Here is a 24,589-nt window from a genome sequence, read left to right as displayed (position 1 = left end):
TTCATCACTGCCATACTCTAGAACTTGTGAAAACTGGCTTTTCACAGAATGGAGAGTGTTGGCTTGTTGTACAGATTCCTTCCCAGCTGTAGTGCCACTCCACATTTTAGCTGCGATGGTATCGCTCTTTTAGTTCATACTCACATAATTAGTTCAAATACCACACCTGGGTCGCTGGATTCAGAGGGCCTTTGAGCCTCAGGCGTATGACTTCACCCAGCACATTTTAAACACAGAATTCTCTTTCCCTCACAATGAGTACTTACTTCTTTGAGATACTTGGGCTCATTTCCTTCTCAGTCAGAGCCATCCTAATATTTCAGACCTTCTAATACTATCGAAACTCAAATGTAATTGGGTCGGGAACTTGTGATACCTCTCAGACCAGGGGAGTCTTTGACTCATACAAATGTTCCCACTTTCTCCACGGAGAAAAACACTGCATGTCAAGTGAAGGGGTAGCTTTGGCAGCATACATAATTCCACCCTTAGTGGAAAGAGTACCCAGCTTTATACTTTTACAGCGAGGGGACACTATTCATGACTTCTTTCCCCCATAACATAGACGTTCTGTTTCTAAATTACTTTTACACAGGAAGTCCTATTGTTTAGACCTTTTCTTAGACTTTCTTGAGAGTAGCCAGGCAGATTTTGAAAGAATGTTATTTTTAGTATTCACCATGGCAAAATAAGGTGATAAGTGGTCTCTAAAATGCTCCTAAAGCTAGAGAGTCCTAGGAACTTCACAAGAGCCTTAAAAACTCAGAGCTGTCAAGTCCCAGAGAACACTCAATCCCAGACCAGCACTGCTTTCAGAGTAAAAGGCTATGTGAGTTAAGTGGGTGGAAAGTAGAGCATACTTGAGGTCTATCTGGAGAGTCGGGGTTCCTCAGATGTTTACCTTTTAAAAAAATGGAGACAGCTTTTCTACAATATTATTCATCTTCTAACGTGTCTTTGGAGCTCCTTCAGTTAATTTGGCTTTTATAGACTGAAATAGGTCATAGAACATCTCATAAATTTTTATGAAGGTCTTTAGTAGGCTGGCATAGGTACAGAGAGACAAAATTATCAATAATATTAATTATATATAAAGTTATATATATAAATATATATATAATTACACATGTATATAATTTCATAATTACCTCATATTTAGTCGGTATGGATTTGGTCTGGACACCCAGAGATTGTGGTGCCCCCTGGTGGTCATTGAATTATCACACATCTCCTTGGCACCTACAAATACACTAGCTTTGAAAACCTAAAAAATTGCAAGATGAGAAACCATGAAAGCATGTAGAAGTAATTCGCATAATTTAAGCTAGTTCTCCCTATCTGGGCTGGTAATTTATGGCAAAATAAAGTATAAGTAACAGAAATGAAGAACTTCCCCAGGCAAAATCAAATTTGAAAAAAAATGAGTATTGAACATATGTTAAGTGATTTTAAGTATAAAGTGCCACATTTCTCTACTATATTTAGTAGGCCATTTAATATTAGTCAAATAATAAAATTTATTTGACAACAATTTTGAATATTTTAAGTTATTAGAAAATTTCAGGTTGATACCTTGCAATATTCAACTGGACTCTTTTAATTTTGATATAAATTGTATGTTTATTTGTGAAGCTATTTTAAATTAACTCAATAATTGCAGTTAAAGAATTATAATTATAATCTTCAGAACATTACGAATTTATCTGACCTTACAAAAAGTGAATGAACTTTTATAAAAGCACAAAATATAGTTTTGATTTATGATTTAATTTCTGACCTCTGACTTCCTATATGGCCAGCTAAATCTAAGCTTAGAAAAATAAATGAAATTATTACTGCTTTTTAATGAGCTTAGCTTATGTACTTTTTTTTTACATTGGACTGCAAATAAATATTTTATATACACTACATAAATCATGCCAATGTAAATATGTAAGTGATTTTTCTGCACAATAGAAAGATTGTTTACATTTTGACTGAAATCACAAGTAGAGAACCCAATTTTCTGTAATATCTATTAACTGAGACATAATGTTTCTGTTCTGTTTATAATCAGCTTCTTCTGCACAGTACTTTTTCTAATTCAGTTTAAATTACCCCCCCTTCCCCTTGATGAACTTCCATTTCCACATTTACCAGCTGTGAATGCATTTAGACAGTAAATGCAAAAGTAGTAGGTTCAGAAATAGCCCCTTGATTTCACTGTTGTTTACTATTTAGTTTGGCACCTTAAATTTGTAACAAACTAAAGTCACAGGTTGTTCCTCTACCCTCTACAGGCCCATTTACTACCCACCCCCCCCAAACACACACATACAAAGGCTTTTATTTGAAAACTCATGGAACTTATTTCCTGAGTGATTATAATTTACTCATAAGTAACTATTTCTCCCTTAAAATCAGAGAATGTCTACCAGAGATAAACAGCAAGGTAAATGTTAGCATTAAAGCAAGTTTAAAGAAAATAACATCTGTACTCTCATTTGGGATGTGTCTTGAATTCGTATATTTATTTCCACATATGTATAGTTATATGTGATTATTAGTAATTAGCTAAATAAGAATAACAGTGCATAAAAAATGGGTATATTATCTCTGCATCTGAAAATAGGCATTTTCATCTTATTATATACTTATGACAGATGTTTCAAAAGGGGATATAAATGGAAATATTAAGGTTTCAGTCTGTTTTTTCCATTTATTTAAAATTAGCTAAATATATGTAGGCTGTTCTATCAACTGCACTGCACAGTGATCTCTGCTTTGGCTCATCACACGTGTTGGCTGTGTACACCATTTGGTACTAAGGAAAATGACTTCTCTAATTCATTTTGTATACACACATACATTTAGAGTACTTTTCTACAATTGGCTTTAGAGATAATATATGAAAAGAATAAATATAGAGCTTTAAAAAACATTTTTAAATGGCATAAAGTAATTAACTATTAAATATTATTTTAATACATGAAAGTTTTATAAACTGATTATTTTTTATTTCAACGGCTTCATGTACAAATGTTCACATGCTTTGCTGTGTGTCAAATACAGTCTAATACCAATTTATGTACTAAAATATGTGCTGTGTAATACTGTATAATGAACATCCTCTTCTTAATTAAATTATTTACTTTTATTTAAATACCATGACTGCTTTATCAATATACCGAGATACAGGGGGGAAAAAAAAAAAAGGAAAGAAGGTTGGTAAACTTAAAATGAGTATCACTGTGCAATTCCGCAGGGAAAACTGAGTAGCTTGGCACATGTGCATTTAATGTGAAGTCGCTTGTCTCTGAAAATAAAAGCGAGGCTGCACAAACCCCGATGTCTGACAGAGGGAAGGGACACAATAAGGGGGCTCCTTATACCACCTACGCTCATCAGAGTGAAGGATGTTTCTTCTTTGGTTTCCTGGTTTAATGGAAAGGTATTTGTATTCACATCACTGAGTATTAGTCATTCAATAGATGAAAGGAATATTTTAAACTTTAAAGGCAACCTTGGTGTCATTCTAAGAAGTGGGGATGAGACCCTGGGGAAAGGGTTGGAATCCTGGAGAATTATTTTAACTATTAGACATGGTTTAATATTTGTGAGTTTGTGGTTCTCAGAGTAATAGTTTTATAGCCTAGACGTGGGGATTTATGTTTTTGATGCTAATGTTTTAGTTTACATTTTTTACTCTTAAAGCTTCTGTTTGTGTAAATACTGCTTGATCTTCTCTGTAACAAGTGCACTCTACATTTATTGGTCTCTCTGCAAGTTTAACCTATTAAGCAGTTTACATTATCTGCATCCTTTAAAGAACATGTAGATGCTTTCAGATACAGATTCTAAAATATTTAATAAGTGTAATGGCTAAGAACAAGTAACATTTAAGAAAAAAAAATCTACAGAACCAGAGGTTAGAGAAAAAGGAAATTTCACTTTTCTTCTTTGTAATAGCATTAGGCAAGTATAAACTACAGGAAACAACTTACCATAAAACAAAATTTAAAGATCTGGGAATCTGTCATCTCTAAAAAGTCTTTGCTAAAAATACCAGAAACAACTCAATTTACTTTGTATTTCCAGATAGAAAGGACAGGAAAAGTTTGGAGTGTTAGGCGAGATCAAACTTTGTGCCTATCAAAAATAAAGGTAAATCATGAATGACAGATTTTCTTTTAAACAGGAGAGTTATAGAAGAAGAAGAAAATGAAACTCATCTTAAACATGTGATCAGGTTACTCTGAGCGGCCTTTGAAATTGGTTATTTAGCAATTAATGCTTTAACGTTCTCCCACTTATATTACCCACCTCTTGAATTGCAGTATTCAAAACTGCCTAATGGTAAACGTATTTCTCTACACAGTAGTCTTCGACATTTTAGTTGGGTGAGTTCAACTGGAGACGTTGGTTACTTTTTATTCCCAGTTTCCCTTTAAGAGTTAATTATTGAATAATTATTAGAAAGTAGTCGATATTTGCAAGAGGTTTTACTTTATGAATTTAATGCGTGGTAGCATTCTTTAAAATTAAATGTAATTTATGCAGCGACTTAGGAAACGATCAAAGTGGGACAATCCACGGAAAACCTTAGAAAATGACAAACATGTAAAAAAAATGATACGGAACTTTCTGAAGTTTCTTTCTTCATGTCCTGCTTAATCCAACAAACCATTGTGAAAAGATTGGGCGGGGTAAGAGGTACACATAAAACAAAAGACTTCCTTTCTCCACTCCCTTTTCCTCTGTTTCTTTTGCCAGAGTTTTTTGCAAACTCTTGGAAACATTGAACATAATACATTTAGTTACTTTCATTCTTCCAGGGACGGTGCTGGGTGATGCCTAGAGTTGACTGCCGTTGGAGTAACAAAAGGAGAAGTAGAAACCCTGCAAGAAAGGAAAAGAACAAAGTTACCCGACCCGCGGAGGTTGTAACAAAAAAGTAACAGGAACTTTACTTAAAGGCACAGCTCTTTTCACTTGTGCGGGCTCCGTGATCGGTAGCAGAGAGACTGCTTGCATTGCTTCTGGTTTTTACAGGATCGCGAGGAGTAACGCTATACACAGAACGGTAAATATGGAGCGTTATTCTCGGATTGATTCTGCTCCACGAAAGCTGCGGTTGCTAAAAGCAGAGTGCCCACAGCAGCACGCACCTCGACTGCCATCCACGTCGTCCCTCTCGGAGCATCCTGCACGAGCCGGGAGCTCAGAACCTGGAGGGAATCCTGGACCCGCAACCTGACTCCGCTTGCTGCCGATTGGCCCGCGCCCCGAAACCCGCCCCCTCGGCCGGGGCGGCCGTTTCGCGGGGACCCGCCCCTCGGCCCTGGGAATCGCCACCTGGCAGGCGGGCTGCGCCTGCCATTCAGCCCGAGTGGCGGAGGCTCTCCTCTCGGAGCCCCGCCCCCACCCCCCTAATTGATATTATTGGAGTGTGGAGCAAGCGGCCGGTCTGCAGTCAGAGACTTGCAGGCAGCAAACACCGTGCGAACGAACAGGAGGGGAAAAAATTTTAAAAAGCTAAACGTGGAGCCGCCGGCAGGAGATCGAGAAGGGGAATCGATGAGAGAAGAGCAATAAAAAAATAACCCACTTCGGAGCAAACAGCGTTTAAAAAGCTACGACTCAACTGAAACCTAAAATAAAACCTGCTCATGCACCATGGTTTTTCAAACTCGGCACCCTTCATGGATTATTTTATGCTACATTTGGCTGCTCCGCTTTGCACACACCGGGGAGGCGCAGGCTGCAAAGGAAGGTAAGGTGATGGAAAAGCAAAGTTTGTTCTGACTTATTTATTTAGCTGTCTACCTGCGTGAGCCGGCTTGTCCGCGGGGCTGCCGGCCGCGCCTCCGGCGCCGGACGACCCTCCCCCGCCGGATCCCCACCCCCTCACCGCTCGGGCTGCTCCTGGCCGGCCGGCGGGCGGCAAGCGGGGCAGCGCACAGCCGCCTGCAGCCCGGCGCCGGGGGCCGTTGGCCCGACGGGCGCGGGATTTCTGGCTCCGGCAGTCTGGAAGGCGTGAGCAGCGACGGAGGGCGGTGGGTGTGGGGGATGGCCGGCGAGCTCATTCTCTAGGACCCAGGGCGGGTCAGATCTCCTCCTCTAGCCTTCTCCTCTTCCTCCTCGCGGTGTTCGCCTCCGGTGGGATAAGCTACGGCTGGAGTTGGTCAGAGGGTTGGGGGTGCTGCCTCTAATGTCCCGGCCAGCCCGCCGGCGAGCCGCTGAAGTCCGGAGCCTTCCCAGAGGGGCCGTGACATGTGGGAGCCCCGACCGCTCGGGTTACTAATGAAGTGCTCACTGCATCTGAGCTGGAGGCGCGGGCCTGCGGTTGGCGCTCGGTCGCCAGCGCGTAACAATAACGCCGGCGAGGTGAAGCCGACCGGGGGCGCGCGCCCCGCGGCCGGGGACGTCTCCATTCAGCGCTCGTTGCGCGCTGGTCCCGGCGGCCGGGGGACAGCGGGAGCCCCGAGGGCTCGGCGGGGTCGGGCAGGCAGGGGGCGGGCTGAGGCTGTGCAACTGATAACGTGATTCCGCCTGGGCGGCTGGAAGTCCCCAAACATCTGCCCCGCAGCCCGGCAGTTCAGTCCTACTGGGGGAACCTTGCGAAAGACCTGTACCCTAACTAGCTCTGGATGAAGAGAGCAGGTTTCGTTTGGGCAGCCAGATGCGCGTCTGTGTGGTTATTATTATTGTTGTTGTTTTCTTCTCCTTTGAATCACGGACGAAGGTAAAATACCTTTCGGTGCCTGTAGTTGGAGCTGGGGAAAAATAAATCCTGTCAATGCAAATATCTTGCTCTGAGCAGTGTTACAGTCTAATCCCACCGCCACCCCACCCCCTGTCTTCCAGGCTGTAAGTCTAAGGTTGATTTTCCTATATTTTAAAGCAAAATACTATTTATTACTTGGCTCCTTAACTTGGAGGATGGAGGAATCTGATATCAGATTTAGGTCATGGTGGTGATGGGTGGGGGCTATATCTCGGTCCTCGCTTCAACTATCCCTCAACATTTAGCGATTTAGTGCTGCTTCCCCCATTCTCTTCGTGCACCCCTCTTCGTTCATTCAACCCCCCCCCCAAACCAACGCCATGTCCTACTTCTTGATCCAGCCTGACCTTCTGACCCCTTTTCACATCTGCAACCTGTATCGACGCTAAACCCATTCAGAGAAATTTTCAGAGAAAACCGCGACTCGGAGCTGTCTGTTACGCGTTTGCAGCTGAACCCGACGTCTGCTGGAAACACACATCCAAACACACCGAAACCCCCATTTCTACTCGCATGACATTAGCGATTAGGAACGTTCAGCCCTGGAACCCTGCGCGGATTCCTCCGAAATAGCGGGACCTAAGGGAAAGTTTGCACCGCGGCGGCGAAGCCCCGCGCTGGAGCTGGGGCCGACCCGGGAGGGAGTTGGAGCTATAAATAACTGCATCACTAGGGGGAGAGGTTCCCGCAGCCAGAGTGGCTCGCTCGCTCGGTTTTCTCTTGTGGGCTCAAGATACGCGGAGAGAGGATCGTGATTCTTGGGAGGCTGAATTCTTTAAACGCTGAAGTGAGATGTTTAAAAGGTGGGCGGGGTGGCGAAGGCGCCCGGCTTCTCGGTGGCGACGCTTCCCAGCGCGCAGCGGCGATCGGGAGCCGCGGTTCTGGGAGGCAGCAAGCCCCGAGTCGGCGCCGCGGCACCCACCGGCGGGCGCTGGGAACCGCCTGGAGCAGGTGCCCAGGCTTAGGGTGGATGGGGTGGCTGGACGAAATGAGGGACACTCCCCCTTCCTCCACTTTCCCCGCACACTTTCTTCTGGGCGGTCGGTTCCCGCTACTGCGAGCGCGTGTCTGAGTCGGAGTCTGACGCTTGGAGGCGAACTGCAGCTGCTGTTTTTCCTCTTCGTCAGAGCTGCCGCGCCGCCGCTCCCTCTTAGGAGTCGCTTCCCGAAAGCCTTTCTCCTCCTCCTGGCTCCTCGTGGAGCTAGGGCGCCACCGGCTCCCTGGAGTGACCAGGTCTGGCGGAGGCGTAATGGATGCTGAGCGCCGCGGCCGCGCCAGCCTGGCACCCCCCGCCCCGCCCCGCCGGCGGCCCCGCCCCGCTGCTGCCCGCGCTTCCCTGGCCTGGCTCCGCCAGGTCGCGCCCCGCATCTCGCCCCTCGCGCTCACCCTCCCGGGGCCGGTGCGGCGGGGCGCAGAGTCCCTGGGTCCCGGCCGGGGCACCCCTGGTTGGTCGCCCGGCTACAACTCGGCGGGCGTGAGGCGGGGGATGACGCCGGGTGCTCTGAGCGGGAAGGCAGAAGCGCGCACTTGCGGGTGTATCCAGAGATCAGAGCGTGGGGAGGGACACTCGCGGATCACTTTAGAGCTGCTTCTGATTAAACACTCAGGGGCTGGTTTCCGTTTTGTTTTTGTTAGTTTGTTTCTCTTTTAACTTGTTTGCCATCATCGCCCCTCCGTGGTCCCTACTCCCACCCGGGGCTGTGCTGAGGGGTGACAGAACGGCAGTAAACAATCGGCAGTGCTTATTGCACTCTCAAAAAGGACCCCAAAAGGTCACCTGGGTTTAAAGTTCCCTTGTGTCTTGTCATTACAGAAGAAAATAATAATAATAATAATAATAATAATAATAATAATAAATAATATAAAACATCTCAAAAGGAGAGTACCTGAAACTTCCGTAGTTTGTTTCTTTGTGCTTTTCGTTTCTATTGTGGAGGACTAAAACAAAATAACCTTTTTACAATTACTTCATAGAAATTCACGAGTCCAACGATTTAGTGATGTTCCAAGTGCGAAATACAGCTAGTATTGTAAAAGCGTGGGTTCTTTTCCCCCCCTTGTTTGAAAGGGAGTCAGAGTGTTTCTGACAAAGGTTTGTGTCGTCATGGTCTCTCCAAGAGTCCTAAGTGCAAAACATTTTTGAAAAAAAGTGTCTCTGTATCTATCTGTATCTATTTTTAGTTACAGAGAATACGCTTGACTAGTGTGAAGGAGTCGAGCACAATCATTGTGTTCTTTTGTTTTCTAAGCATAACACATTTTCATTACCTTTAAAATACACTTTTTTTCCCCTCTAGGAATTATTTAAATGTTCATATAAGTATGTATTTCATTTAAGTCCAGATTTTAACCTTTTGCTGAGGTGATGTTAACCATATTTACATATTGAAAATACATTCACTATTATTTACTGAAAAATTGATATATTTGTTAAAATGCTGTAGAGTAAAAAATGGATTTTAAAGGGTAACAACTCAGGTAACACAAACAAGTTTGAGCAAAGAGTGAATGCTTTAGGAAGTTAATTGTGTTAAAAAGCAATAAAATATATCAAATTGGAAGTATGATATATATTAATATATGGAATTTGAATATATTTTATTAATATAATCAGGAGCATTCATTACATTTATATAAATTTAAATTAGTTATACTGTTTTTTGATAGCATAAAAATGGAATACAACTGTTTTTAAAAGTCAAGTCTGAAAAAATAGTCAAGTCAGAGTTTTAATATATCATTTTGAGAATTAGCTAATGCTTTGAAACCCTGGGAAATTAAAGAAATAGAAATATTAAAAACAGATGTTTGACTAACTCAGAAATATATCTCGTAAATAATAGTCAATTTATTTTTCTCATGATAACATTGCTTAATGTAGTTTTTAATCAGATTCATTTTGGCTTCAGAGAAGACACTGAAAAGTTTAAAAAAATAAACTCCAATTTTTTCAAAAGGTGCTAGGAAATACGTTTGGCGGAATATTACAAATTAATGACTAGCTTAAGAATAATATGGAATTACACTTATATTCATGTTACCATATTTGACAAAATTTGGAGGGCTCAGTGGTTTACAAAAACTCTTTATAATATATAATTACTATAGAATCAATATATCACATAGCAATCTTTTACCCTTACTTTTAAGCTACTTTTGAGTGTTTAAATTTATTTTAATATTTTAATTAAAAATACCAAATATAATATGGTATTTTCACCTTTTCTCCCTAAGAAACTATAATAATATACTTGAATCTGATAAGCATTCATTTCTATAAATAACTGTTTATATATCTTAAGTCATGAAGTGCTAATTATATAAAATTGGATTCACTTTAATAACTTTTACAAATGTGTTTAAATTTTTCACATAACATTTGGAAATAAAATTTTCTCTTTCAGTACTACTGCTGGATTCTAAAGCACAACAAACAGAGTTGGAATGGATTTCTTCTCCACCAAATGGGGTAAGTGTTTCTCTTCATAAAGTATCACCCTTTATTTTTTAAAGTAAGGAACACAATCTTTTCCCTCTCACCACAATCGAATTATTCACATTCTTTATATTTAAACAGTTTTAACTCCAAATATCTTGTTCAATATTTTGTTGTGTTCAGGATGGGACATTGAATTGTTTGAGTAGAGAAGGAGGTATATTTAGTACTTGGGGAAATGGATTAAAAAAAACCCCTCTATAATCACAATCTTTTGAGTTCCTATTGTCAATGGAGTCATAACTCAGGTTCCAGGCTATAAATGCTAACTAATTACAGGGAAAAATCCTTTCTCAAACTCACTTAAACCTCTTTAGTTGGTTTATGCTTCTTCAGTATAATCACCAGGTAGGTTGTGTGTAGTTCTTTAAAACAGTATGTAATCCTTTTCCCCCTCTTTTAAAAACAGTGTTTGCATCATTCAAAATATACTTTAAAAGCTAACTAAAAATGTAATATGCACAATATGTTAGCATCCAATTTGCTATAAAATACTTGGATTATCCCAATTTACATCATATGCTGTCTATCTGCTCTTATCAATCAGAAGTGATGGCAGAGAATGCACATATTACAGTAAAAATCTGCTACAGTAAGTATGAGTGAAAGCAGTGAAATAAAAATCTACGAAAATATAAGTATCCCCTCCCCCCAGTTCTTACTATTAGTTTTATATATCAGAAAAGATGTATCGCTTACTTAAATTTAGTTCAATGTCTTTCAGTCTTTTAATTGTGAAAGAGTGCGCATACCTAATCCCTTACTAAGGGAGAGAGCTCTGAGAAAGGAAAATGTATCCATTGTTACTTGAGTTAATCTTTGGCATAGTAAGAAATCTGGAATCAAAGACCATGTAGTATAAGTGAGGATATAAAAAGCATAACAACTTTTGCAAAAAGAAGAGTGAAAGTCCGAAAGGGATTTTTGAGTATGAGAACATCATAAAATCAATTATGTCATGAACTGCAAGTCAGTTTAAGAACGCAAAATGTGAATGATGAAAATCTGTTTAAAATGTTCAGATTTTCCATTCAATTAATATTTGAGAGATTGCTTAAGATCATATTGTAGTTATCTGTATTGGCCAGAATAACTTATGAAAAAAAGACAAATATTTTGCAGCTTAAATACAAAAAGTGCACTAAATTTGAGGTAGTCATGTCATACTTTTTTTGCAAGTGGAGTAATTTCCATGAGTAAAATAATATACATTAAAAAGACATTCACAGTAAAAAGATGGAACACCTTTCTTGCCCATGACAGATGTAGCCTATTTTCTACCATCCATAAATTAAAACAAATAGAGATAGAGGATGGTTTTTATCTCTGAGGAGAAGTAAACTGATATATAATTATAGTATTATATATACTATCATCGATATAATCCATAAACTGATAAGTTATGACTGTCTGTTATCTTGGACTCAGATGGGCATTTTATCAGTCCAAAGTATCTGATTAGACAGTTAACCCTATGTATATGAAGGAATCATATATAAATTATGATTGCATATATGTATAAATTAGATAATTAGATAAATTAGAAAATGATGATTTACAGTATTTTCAATATATGAAATAGATTGGCTTACATGTGATTAAATATCTAACTGGAAATGAATTATTAAGATACAGATTTCTAGAAAATATTTTTATAAGCACTTCATAAAAGCACAGTATCTGAATTAAGACTTCTTTCCCAATGGTATCACTTGTGGAAATTATTACAGTCTCTCAAAAGTAAAATAATAAAACAAGAGTTGCGTTAAATGCATTTTTGGAGTCTCACTATTTGTTATCTATACATTGTTGTCTTGAAATTTTCCCCTCAGGAATAAATTTTTAAATAAAAATTAAAATGAACTGGGTTTCATAGGTTAGTAAAATTGATATTTCATACATAGAACAAAGTCATATAATTGTTCTTAAAGGTAGAAAAAAGATTTCTTGAGATATATACGTTTACAATAGTTAGCCTCGGTGTCTTCAAACTGGGAAATTACTAGAAAGTGCCCATTTATCTTTATAGAATTTTTGATTTTTTAGTATACGCCATTACCAGTTTTACTTTTTATTTTTACTAATTTCAATCTAAGTAAGAGACTTAAAATCTACCTGTCCAAATGGAGGAATTTGAGTATATTTGGCTAGGTGCCATTCAAACATATAATAAGCAGCTAACTGAAACAAAGGGAAAATATGCACACCATTCATCACAAACTCAAGTTGTGTTGAGTAAAAGCTGCACATGATAATGGGTTCTTTGCTGTAGTTCAGGACCTTTGATGATATGTATAATAAAATTGTAGTAAAAATATTACACAAGAAATTTCTGAATTATAGTATGCATGTATTGCTAATTTGTCAGTCTTGTTGTCAAAGAAACAGTTTTAAAAATAGATATTATATTTTATAGAGCATTTAAATAAATTGATTCTATCAAGTTTTGCAAATAAAACTCATTAGCACATGCTTATTGGTTTACTTTCCCATCTGCTTTTCTTGAAATAATAGTTTAAATATTGCATGGTATGTTACTTTGCACTATAATGCTAGTACATGTTTGTTTAGATTTGGTATTTCATATTGGGAAAATGCATAAAAGCAAATAACAATTTCACTATTAAGGCAGCATAAATATAAAGGGGGGAATTTTGTAATAATGGTAAGAAAGGATATAAACAACTGTTTTAAGTTTTTTTGGCTAATTTTGGTTAAATGACTTTAATTACTAATGAGCAATATAAGTGATAGTATACATGGTTTAATAATCTTTAAATTGTTGCCAAATTTATTTTCCTTTTTTTGTGAAAATGTATGAGTTTGATATTCATATATTCTATCAGCATATGAATGGGCATTTTTAAACTTCTGATACAGTTTTCCTGTCAGAAACCTTATTATTATAATATGATACAGGATGTTGATTTGTCGTGCACCTTTATCAATTGAAAGCAATTTATTTACAAAGATGAATCATACTTTTATACAACTACTTTTTTACAGTTATGTGGGTTTATGTACAATATCATTGATAACTACAATAAATAAATAGCTCTGTAAAGTATTACTCTCTTATGTCTCATTTGGAAAGATTGTAAAAGAGTTCACAGCAACATGTTGTGGAGTGCTTTTACATTTCAGAATATTCTCAGCATTTTCATCCCTGGGTTTTTAGGTACTGTCTCAGTTTAAATACAACTTTTACCCTTAAAATGTCTACTGAGTTATCAAAACTTCTGCCCCGTATCCATATGTGTATGCATTCAATGATAATACAAGTAATTGTGTTGTGCACTTTTGTCTATAAATATTTTAATCTCAGTGGAGACTGTAGATGTAAGCAAACCTAAAGAGAAAAACACTCATACGCTAGCAAACAGAAATTAAACACAATGAAATATTTATTGTATGTACAGACAACACAGGCAGCATAAATGATGTTCCGCCACAAGGATGAAGCGGAAGTGAGAATCCTGTATTCTCAGGTTGCAGTAAGTTTGCCTGGGTCAGAATCCACCTCTTTCAAAGATATGCTTTTGTGCTGTACTAAAGATTCCTCATGCGCTTTCTAAATCAAAATGTTATTTTTTGCTGAATGACTGATGACCTTTATTTAATTTTATAGTGGGAAGAAATTAGTGGTTTGGATGAGAACTACACCCCGATACGAACATACCAGGTGTGCCAGGTCATGGAGCCCAACCAAAACAACTGGCTGCGGACTAACTGGATTTCGAAAGGCAATGCACAAAGGATTTTTGTAGAATTGAAATTCACCCTGAGGGATTGTAACAGTCTTCCTGGAGTACTGGGAACTTGCAAGGAAACCTTTAATTTGTACTATTATGAAACAGACTACGACACTGGCAGGAATATAAGAGAAAACCTCTATGTAAAAATAGACACAATTGCCGCAGATGAAAGTTTTACCCAAGGTGACCTTGGTGAAAGAAAGATGAAGCTTAACACTGAGGTGAGAGAGATTGGACCTTTGTCCAAAAAGGGATTCTATCTTGCCTTTCAGGATGTAGGGGCTTGCATAGCTTTGGTTTCTGTGAAAGTGTACTACAAGAAGTGCTGGTCCATTATTGAGAACTTAGCTATCTTTCCAGATACAGTGACTGGTTCAGAATTTTCCTCTTTAGTTGAGGTTCGAGGGACATGTGTGAGCAGTGCAGAGGAAGAGGCGGAAAACTCCCCCAGGATGCACTGCAGTGCCGAAGGAGAATGGTTAGTGCCCATTGGAAAATGTATCTGCAAAGCAGGCTACCAGCAAAAAGGGGACACTTGTGAACGTAAGTAACGTGCTCTATTAAAGTTCCACTTTGCATTTTTTTCTATTTCAGCGTCAGAGTTTTTAAGTAATAATAATTATTTGAACATAATAATAATTTGGACCTGCAGTCCAATTCAGTAGATCGTAAGCAAAGTCACTATTGAACTGATCCATGATTCCCCACTGTGATATCTGCACTAAGGATATGTAATAAATATTGGTGATAATGGCATGTGTTACTAAAATTTAATTTGCCCTGTGCTTGACATAGAAATCAACAGTTGCACTTGAGCTATGAGATTTATAAGAGGAGACTGCAGTGACATTAATCAGGATTTAATGATATCTGATTCCTTCTGTTTTAAAATCCATGTCATCTAGACTTCTAAGAGCAGAAAAAAAGGAGGTTTAGGAGGCTGCTATCAGGAGTTCTACTGATAGACAGGGCATATACAAATACATTTACAAACTTTTAGAAATATTGTTTTAAAACTACTAAAATTTTGATACAAAATCATCACTTTTCATTTGATGAATCTCTGAGGTTACTTTTGTAAAAGTCGTATTTTTTTTTCTGGACTAAATATAATAAAATGAGTGTTTTTTTGATAAGTCATGTAATAGTAGATCACATTTTTGTGAAAGGGGGACAAAGTAAAGTTTTTGTTATTTAGTAATACATCAATTGGGCATTTCTATGTGTTTTGAAACAATACTAGCCTATGAATTAGTGAACCTTCTGTTTTGTAAAACTGGATTTTCTATTACATAACATTATGTGGTCATAATAATTGGCCAGTATTTTTTTTATTTAAAACTATGTCACATGGACCTTCAAACTTAATAGTTATTTATGTGTTTGTGGATATGCTGAAAAATATCTTATAATAATATTTTATTATTTATGTCTCTTTTAACATAACTTATAAAACAATACATTCTAAAAAATAGCTCATGTATTCTTTTACTCCTAGCCAGCAGCACAATTTTAATATTTGTAAATATTAGTTAATTTATAGGGGACTGTAACCAACAGTAATTACTATAACTAAATTTTGGGGTCAACTTGCTATGTTCAGATACTCTTCCATGTGCTTTATATCTACTAGTTCATTTATTGAGGTAGATGATCATTATGATCACTATTTTACAGAATAAAACTTGGGGCTACCAAGGATAAATTGCTTGCTTGCAGTTACTTTAGTAAGTAGTATTTATTTTAGCTTATATTCCATCTCAGCATTCTGATTCCAGAGCTTGGGCTTTTAACAATATTGCTCTAGTTTCCATCACAGAGCAAGGAGAATCCTAGCACATATTGTTTCATTGCTAAACTTGCCTTGCTAATAGTAGTTTGTTATATAATGCACATTACTTCCCTATAAAATTCTCCTTCTAGTAGAATATTTAAGGAAATAATACTTTAAAAAATTTTTTAAAAAATATATTTATGCCTGTGTTATCCAATAGCCAGTGGCTTTTTAGGTTTTGAAAAGTAACTATTTAAAATTGAGATGTGCTGTAAGTATAAATTATACTCTGGATCTCAAAGGCTTAATACAAAAAGCAGACTGTAACATACTCGTACATCATTAATATTTTTTTTAGATAAATTGGGTTGAATAAAATATAATATTAAAATTAATTTCAACTGTTTGTTTTTACTCATTTAATGTGGCTCCTAGAAATTTAAAAAATTACATATGTGGCTCACACTGTATTTCTACTGGACACACTATTTAGATGGAGTAACTGAGCACGTAAATTTTTCTGTCCTGGTTGAAGAGTTAAATACTTCATGTGGAAGGTCGCTAGCATATCAAATACCCATGGCGCTCAGTTACCATCCCTGCCATAGCTGACATTGTGAAGTGAACTTGGTGCCAAGTAAATGGAATAGGTTCGGGGTCCATAGGGCGGGTTAGCAGCCTTCTTTGACATCCCCTGAAGGAGTCATACTTGTCTACCCACTGCCCTCTTCCCCATTCTGTCACTGGCAGTATTTCTTAGTGAGTAGGAAATGCTGCAGTTACCAGATATGTGGAAATCAAAATCTGAAGATGTACCACTACTAGTAGGCAGATTGCTATTCTTCTGGGTGAATAGAGATATATTCTTAGTGAATTAATCAATTTAATGAAAGACAAATGTTCTTATTGACTAGAGGTTAACAACCTCTATTTGACAATGATGGTGACTTTTTAAAAACGATGGTGGATTCAACAATAACTGTTATGAGAAATACTTTAGAACACACTGATTACATTACATTTTAGCTATAAAAGCAATTGGTTTTAGTCGTATGAAGATTTTGATTGATTTGAAAATGGAGTGTAAAACTTTAGCAAAATTAAAAATAGGAAACAAGAAATAAAGCAGGAATACATATAAAAGTGCACAATTAAATTTGTCTAAGGAAAGACTAGGAAATAACATTAAAGGTCTTGCTCTTTTAGTGTTTAAAGATTGTAAAGGAAATTATGTTATTGTTTCATTTTATGTAATTTGACTTATATGATTTCTACATTTACTTGTTCAGAAAAACAAACAGGAGCTGTTTAGGTTCTGTATTTCTAAGTATAGAATTTAGTTAAGAACAGCAGTCATTAACTGTGGTATAAGGAGATACATTTACCATGAAGACTACAATTTCTTCCAAATGTGCAAAATCACCTCATTAAATGCAGTACTATTAAAATTATTCACATTCATTTATTTTGGTTTCAAGAATTGGAACCATATTTGAATACCAAAATTATTGTCACCTGCAAAATACACTAAGGTACTTAAAAATAAAGTAAAATTACTTCAGTGTCATCTACATTAATTATGTGTTAGAATAGGTGGAATTAGATAGTAATAGTATGAGTTCATTAAAAAAGTGATTAAAAGAGTCACGATGCCTTCTTATCATTCAACTGAAAGAGCATGTGTGCATTTTGTAAGTAAATTGTTTAATACATTACTTTCTTAATTTTTAACCTTTGTGATGTTTGCAGAAGAATTAAATACTTACACTGGACTATGGCGCTATGCTCATTTGCGAAAGCATTCCTACCTTGACATAATTCTCACACATTTCTGTGAGAGCACTTGCCCCTGGAATCAATCCAGGCCTGCCTTTATGCTATTTCTCCTGTTTCCTTTCAGTGATTCTGTTCAGAGTTTGAAAACAAATTCCAGTCCCATATTGAGGAAAACTAAAGTGTTTGGGAGAGGATGCTGGTTGAGTCCCCAGGCAAATGAGGGTGGTGAGCCACAGAAGATCAAGTTTATCTGGGCACTTTCTAGAGCGGCAGCCCATTGTGATGTTTTTAAAGTATAATTTGAAATATGAACAATCATGAAAACTGATCACAGTTTTGATTAATTGATGTAAGAGCTTTTTTTCCTTCGTGACTTGGAAAAAAATAATTCAAATTTGAAAGCCAAGTATTTCTCAAGAATATTAACGTATGGAGAATTTCTATCTGATTCTTAATATAGTGCTGTTATGAAAACTCTATATAGTCTTTTAAAAATATACAATTCTAGTTAACATGCTTTCATTATCAAAAAGTCCTTTTTTAAAAAACTACCATATAAGTTATGTCACAACTTTTATGCAAACTAGCTCATATAATTTCTTAGATAAAAGAGTAGTCATTTAAAAAATTGAGAGCAGATTATATTTTACATGTATAAATGTTTTCAGAGACTAATACAAGTGTATTCTGAAATATATTTTGAAATTTTTGTACAATTTGATTCCATGTAAAAAGAATATTATTTGTCAAAGTGTGGAGCTTCGTATTATAACTTGGATTTGGATAGCTAATTTGCAGTTTATACTGAACAACCATATTCGTTTTCTCATTGAATCCTTACCACATCACTGAGCGGTGGGAAGTATTATTTTTTTTTCTCTTTCATCATAGGAATAAACTGGAGCTCAGGGATATTATTAAGGAACAAAATTGGATGAGAATCCAGGATCCTGTTTACCGAATCAAGTCTTTTTTCCCTACTACATTCCAGTGCTTCCTAAAATTTGTCCTGTATTTCAACCAGTGGATTTTAGTTACTGAAGAAATTATAAAACTTTATGCTAGGTAGAATGACCGTACATCTACTAGTTTGCCTGGGATAATTTTTTTACTTAATTAACACTGTTCCTTTTTGCTTTCACAAGTGTTCTGATTTGGAAGACAAAATACATGGTCACCCTAATTGTAAAAAATCCGAAGATGTAATGCAGTTAACATGCACATATATCAGAGCTTAGAGCTGTGATCTGCTTCCATTATTCATATTAATTAATTTTAATTTTCTGAATTAAAGATTTAGAAATTTCTTTTTTATGATTTCATGTAAATGGAAATTCAAGTAATCATATATTTCTAATTTGTATTATAAGAAATTTTCCTAATAGTAGTTTCTTAATATTTTCTATTAAGTTAATGGGTCTGTCATTATTTTAATATATGGTTTATGGGCGTATAGCATACAACTCAATAAATTAAAACATTCAGTTTGGAAGTATTACTATTAGAATTTCTGTGTTGATTAGGTTTTTGAAAACCATTTTTTTTTGTTTTATTTGTTTTTACAAAAAAGAAGCATGCAGTTTGTACTGTCACTTTTCACAGTAACAAATAGTCTTTACAGTATATAGTATTTATAATCAAATATAGACAGAAACGTAAGATGCACTGCAGAGTTAATAGCTCAGATGCTAGAGCTGCAACATTTTGCAATTCTGGCTCCACAGCATACCAGGTGCATAAACTAGGACAATTTCTCTAAGCCTTAATTTCCTTAAGTATAAAATGGGGCTAATAAAAATAGTACATCCCTCATAGGGCACTTGTCAGAATTGAATGAAATAATGCATGCTAAAACCCTACACATAGTATCTGGGACATAGCAAATAATCAATGAATACTTGCTATTTACCTTTTTGTTAATAATGCAACAAGGAGTTTGTTAAGTAAAGAAAAATTATGGCAATGAGTGAATGAACATAGATCTCATAAGCTGCAAATAGTTAATATCCTTTAAGTCAGTAATCTCATCCTTGGTAATTTACCTAAAAATATAGTTCAATAAAAGAATATAACTTTTCACATAACTTCTCCCCCCCCAGCAATGTATATAATTTGAAATATTAGAAATAACTTAAATGTCCAAAGTTAAGTGTATCACCTTGACTGAACTTTGTTCTTAAAATATCAACAATGTAATACAGGAATTTTAAATTCTTCTACTAATGATTTTGAATGAAAAACATAAAATTTTTTATACACTGATATTTAGAATTATGCAGAAGATGCATAGGGAAAAGAGTAGATGGGAGCATAAATGTGACAATGTCTTAGAATTTTGGGGTTTTATGTTCTCTGTGTTTTTTAAAATCTTGAACATTGACTTCTTAAAACAACATAATTATAAATTATATGTAACCTGATAGCTTATACTAAGACAAACTGAATTGCCTCTCCAAAATATGCATTTTTAAATTAAGTTAGTGTCTATATGAACTACGGGGCTCTGGTGATAGAACAGTAGTAACTGGTAGGTTAGTCTAAATGAGTTCAGAGGGGGGAGTTTCAATGCATTCAACAAAAATAGGTCATAGATTTTGTTTGTTTTTTAGCTATCGATAGATAGCAAGAAGTATTTTAAGTGCTTCACATGTATTATTAACTCATTTAACCGTACAGGGAGGTGTTACACATTTAATCTGGTAGGTAGGTACTATTATAATGCAGTTTAAAGGAGAAAAAGATACTCTTACTGAAGTGTTACCTTATTTACATATATTAACTTGTATTTATGTATAAGGTGTATGTACACATTTTTTTTTTTTATGTAGGGAAACTGAAGCACAGTGAGGGGTCGGTTGAATACTCACAATCACATAGAGAGTGGTAAACTGCTATTTAATCAAGGCGGTCTCGCTCCATAATCCTTGTCCATAACCAATACAGTGGGCCACGTCTTTATAGATGAACATGTTATCACAGATAGCAGTATGTCATAAAAATAAACTTTCAGGACATGTTGAAAGGTGATACAAACCTCAGCATTTTCTTTCATTCATAATAATTTCATAATGCTTGTATCTCTGACTTCCCAGCATCCTAAATATTTCATCTGCTTTGCTATTCTCTTTGCTATCCCAGTTCTTTCTCCACATGGCAGTCAGCGTGCACTTTGTAAAACACCGCATAGATAGCATCGCTGGGTTCTTTAGAAAGCTTCGGGCTCCTACTTACCAGTAATGGTTTTTTACACTTTTTAGGCTGGCATTTAAATCCCTCCAATGTGACCATCATTTTTTTTTCTACTTTTCAATCACATGTTTATCATACTTGAGCCCTTGCTCCTCCTCCCTGGTTTTGGTCCCCATTCTACATTAAGTGCACCTGTGGATATTTTTTTATGATTCCCATTACTTAACATTTCGCCCCAAATAAACAGAAAAGCAAATAAACCATCATGACCTTTCACAGTGACCCGTTGTACCTTAATCCTACACATCCCCAAATTCTTCAGTGATCTGTCTTCCAAATTCTGGTGGTAATTACTGGCAGTGCCGTTCTCCTGTTCTCTCGATGCCTTGCTTTCCTCCTTCTTTCTTTTCTTTTCTTTTTTTTTTTTTTGCACTTCATTTTATTCCCATTCAATATTAGTTCATATTAATTTCAGGTGTGGAGCATAGTGGTTAGAAATTTATATAATTACAAAGTGATCCCCCTGACTAGTACCCACCTAGCACTACATATAGTTATTATTGTATTATTGACTATATTCTCTATAGACTATTTTGAAACTACCAATTTCTATTTCTTAATGCCTTCACCTTTTTCACCCATGCCCCAACTGCCCTCCCATCTGGCAAACATCAAAATGTTCTCTGTATCCATGAGTTTGTTGCTGTTTCAATTGTTTGTATATTTTGTTCTTTAGATTCCGCTTACAAGTGAAATCATATGACATTTGTGTTTTGCTCTCTCACTTACTACACTGAACTCAGCACCCTCTAGGTCCATCCATGTTGCTGCAGACGGCAAGATTTCATTCTTTTCTACGGCTGAGTAATAATTCATTGTATATATGTACCATCTCTTTACCCATTCATCCATTCAGGGACACCCAGGCTGCCTCCATATCTTGGCCACCGTAAATAATGCTGCAATGAACATATGGATGATCACATCCCTTTGAAGTAGCGTTTTGGGTTTCTTCAGATAAATACTGAGAAGTGGGATTAGTACGTATTTCTTTGTCTCTTGTTGTCTGTTTTAAAGTCCATTTTACCTGCTATTATAGTTGCTACCACAGCTTTTTTTTTGTTTCCATTTTCATGAAATATCATTTTCTACCCCTTTCTTTCAGTCTGTGCATGTCTTTCAGCCCCCCTATTTTTGCTTGGAGCATTTAATCCATTTACATTGAAAATAATTGTTGATAGGTATGTAGTTATTGCCATTGTATTATTCATATATGTTTGTTTATTTATTTATTTATTTATTTATTTATTTATTTATTTCATCTTAAAGAAGTCCCTCTAAGATTCTTTGTAATACTGGTTTGGTGGTATGAACTCCTTTAGCTTTTTCTTGTTTGGGAAGCTCTTTATCTGACCTTCGATATAAATGATAACTTTGTTGAGTAGAGTCATCTTGGTTGTAGGTCCTTGCTTTTCGTCACTTTGAATATTTGTGACAGTTCCTTCTGGCCTGCAAAGTTTCTGTTGAGAAATCAGCTGATAATTTTATGGGAGCTCTCTTGTAGGTAACTAACTGCTTTTCTCTTGCTGCTTTTAAGATTCTTTCTTTGTCTTTAATATTTGGTATTTTAATTATGATGTGTCTTGGTGTGGGCCTGTTTGGGTTCATCTTGTTTGGGACTCTCTGTGCTTTTTGGGCTTGTATGTCTCCTTTGCCAAGTTGGGGAAGTTTCCTGTCATCTTTTCTTCAAATAGATTTTCAATTCCTTTTTCTCTTCTCCTTCTGGTACCCCTGATATGAATGTTAATACCCTTGATGTTGTCCCAGATGCCATTTTTTTTTTAATTCTTCTTTTTGCTGTTCTGTGGGTGTTTTCTGTTGCTTTATCTTCTAAATCACTGATTCGATCCTCTGCTTCATCTAAGGCACTGTTGACTCCCTGTAATGTACTCTTCATTTCCATTTTTGTGTTCTTCATTTTTGACTGGTTGTTTTCTATATTTTTTTAATCTCCACTTTTATGTTTCCTGTTTCTTTGCTGATGTTCTCCCTGAGATCACTGAGCATTCTTATAGCTAGTGTTTGGAACTGTGCATCTGGCAGATTCCTTGTCTCCATTTTGTTTAGTTCTTTTCCTGGAGCTTTGTTCTGTTCTTTTATTTGGGACATGTATTTTTCCCCCCATTTGCCTGCCTCCCTGTGTTTATTTCTATGTATTAGGTAGGGCTGCTATATCTTCCTGTCTTTGTACAAGAGTGGCCTTATGTAGTAGGTGTGCTGTGGGGCTCAGTGGTACAGTCTTCCTGGTCACTTCAGCCATGCACTCCAGGTGTGCCTCTTGTGTGGGTTGCATGCGCCCTCCTCTTGTAGCTAAGTCTTGGTTGCTGTTTGCATGTCAGTAGGAAGGATTGACCCTCAGACTCATTGGTTGTGAGGACTGGCTGGGGCTACCGTGGAGCAGATGTGGTACAGGAACTGACCCAGCAAAGCAGGATCTTCCTCAGCAGGGCTCTGTTGCCTGCCCAATCTGCTTCTTGGGTGTGTCATCCATAGAGGCGGCTGGGTGATGCTCCTTCTTGTTTCAAAGCTGGACATTGGGCACACCAGATGTCCAGCCACTTGGTAGGGGATCTCTGCAGGCCAAGTTCAGCCACAGCCCATGCCCCACCCAGGACCACCTGGCAGTAGCCACAGAGCAACTCACAGATGGGCACCACCCATACCGTGCTTGGAAGTACCTCGAGGGATCAAGCTGCAAACCAAGGTCAGCTGTCACTAGTGCAGGTCTTAGGTCTGCTCAGCCAGAGGCACAGGACACGCTCAAGCCAGATGCTGCTTGTTTGGGTTCCACAAACCTTTGAGAGCCCCTAAGGAAAGTCTGTAGCATAAGTCAAGGCAGGTGATGTGTATGTAAAAACCACTGGAAGCATCTCTGTGTGCCCAAAAGTTGGGTGGGGCGGGCTCTCAGAATCACCAGGGTGTGGTGAACGAATGGTTTTAGCCTCCTTGATAGAGACTCAGATATGGTGGCCACCTGCGTCTGCATGCCCAGAAGTAGGAGGGCTCAAAAAAAACCACTTGTATCCTCCAGCTCCTCCATCCCAGTGAATGCTGCCCCTCCAGCCCTTGTCCAGACAACTCAGTTCTCTCCCGTATGTCATTGTCACCTCTCCAACTACTGCCCCAGCACTGGAACTCGGAGCCAGTAATTCCAAGTGATTCCGTTGGTAAGTCTGTGCACAGTCCCTTTAAGAGGAGCACCTGGGACTCCAGTCACCCTCTGTCTCACTCAGCCACAATCTCTGTTTTTCACAACCAGGAATTATGGTGACTTCTCTCCCTGGCACTGAAACCCTCTGGTGTGGTGCTGGGACCCCTTGCTCGTTTGAGGGGAACCTCCGTGGCCAAGATATCCCTTCTGATTTTAAATGGTCACATTTGGGTGTGGAACCAGCCTTTTCCTCATCTGTGTCCCTCCTACCAGTTTCGAGGTGGCTTCTTCTGTAAATCCTTAGTTGTGAGGCTTTGGTTCAGCAAGATTTCAGGTGGTTCTTAATGATGGTTGTTTTGTAGTTTAGTTGGAATTTTGATGTGGTTGGGAGAGAAGGTAAGCACAGCGTCTACCTACTGCACCATCTTGACCGGAATGTTGCCGTGCTTTTTTCTACTTGCAATGCCACCTAACGTATCTCAGGATGTGGAAATTTTGCCTTTACTTGCAATTGCAAATGAAGTGTCACTGATCCCCTGTTAGATGATCTCTACTTGTGAATACTTATAAATACTTTGCCCTTTCTCTGTGGGAATCATCATATGCTATCTGATTTTTTTTT

At 37.6% G+C, this 24,589-nt stretch overlaps 1 protein-coding gene across 7 annotated transcripts in view; it reads left to right on the top strand.

The window, feature by feature from the left end:
- The first annotated feature begins 5,425 nt into the window (after nucleotides 1–5,425).
- The window catches only part of EPHA7 (EPH receptor A7), a 168,998-nt gene continuing 149,834 nt past the window's right edge, over nucleotides 5,426–24,589 (top strand). For all 7 annotated transcript variants that reach the window (XM_019663237.1, XM_019663234.1, XM_019663233.1 and 4 more), the window contains exons 1-3: nucleotides 5,426–5,752; nucleotides 10,171–10,235; nucleotides 13,891–14,560. In XM_019663237.1, coding sequence (XP_019518782.1) covers nucleotides 5,656–5,752; nucleotides 10,171–10,235; nucleotides 13,891–14,560 — 832 coding nt within the window. In that variant the 5' untranslated portion in view covers nucleotides 5,426–5,655. The remainder of the gene's footprint in view (nucleotides 5,753–10,170; nucleotides 10,236–13,890; nucleotides 14,561–24,589) is intronic.

This window comes from Hipposideros armiger, unplaced genomic scaffold (assembly GCF_001890085.2).
Source record: "Hipposideros armiger isolate ML-2016 unplaced genomic scaffold, ASM189008v1 scaffold_387, whole genome shotgun sequence".
In the NCBI taxonomy this organism is placed as follows: domain Eukaryota; kingdom Metazoa; phylum Chordata; class Mammalia; order Chiroptera; family Hipposideridae; genus Hipposideros; species Hipposideros armiger.
This window is presented reverse-complemented; position numbering and strand designations above follow the sequence as displayed.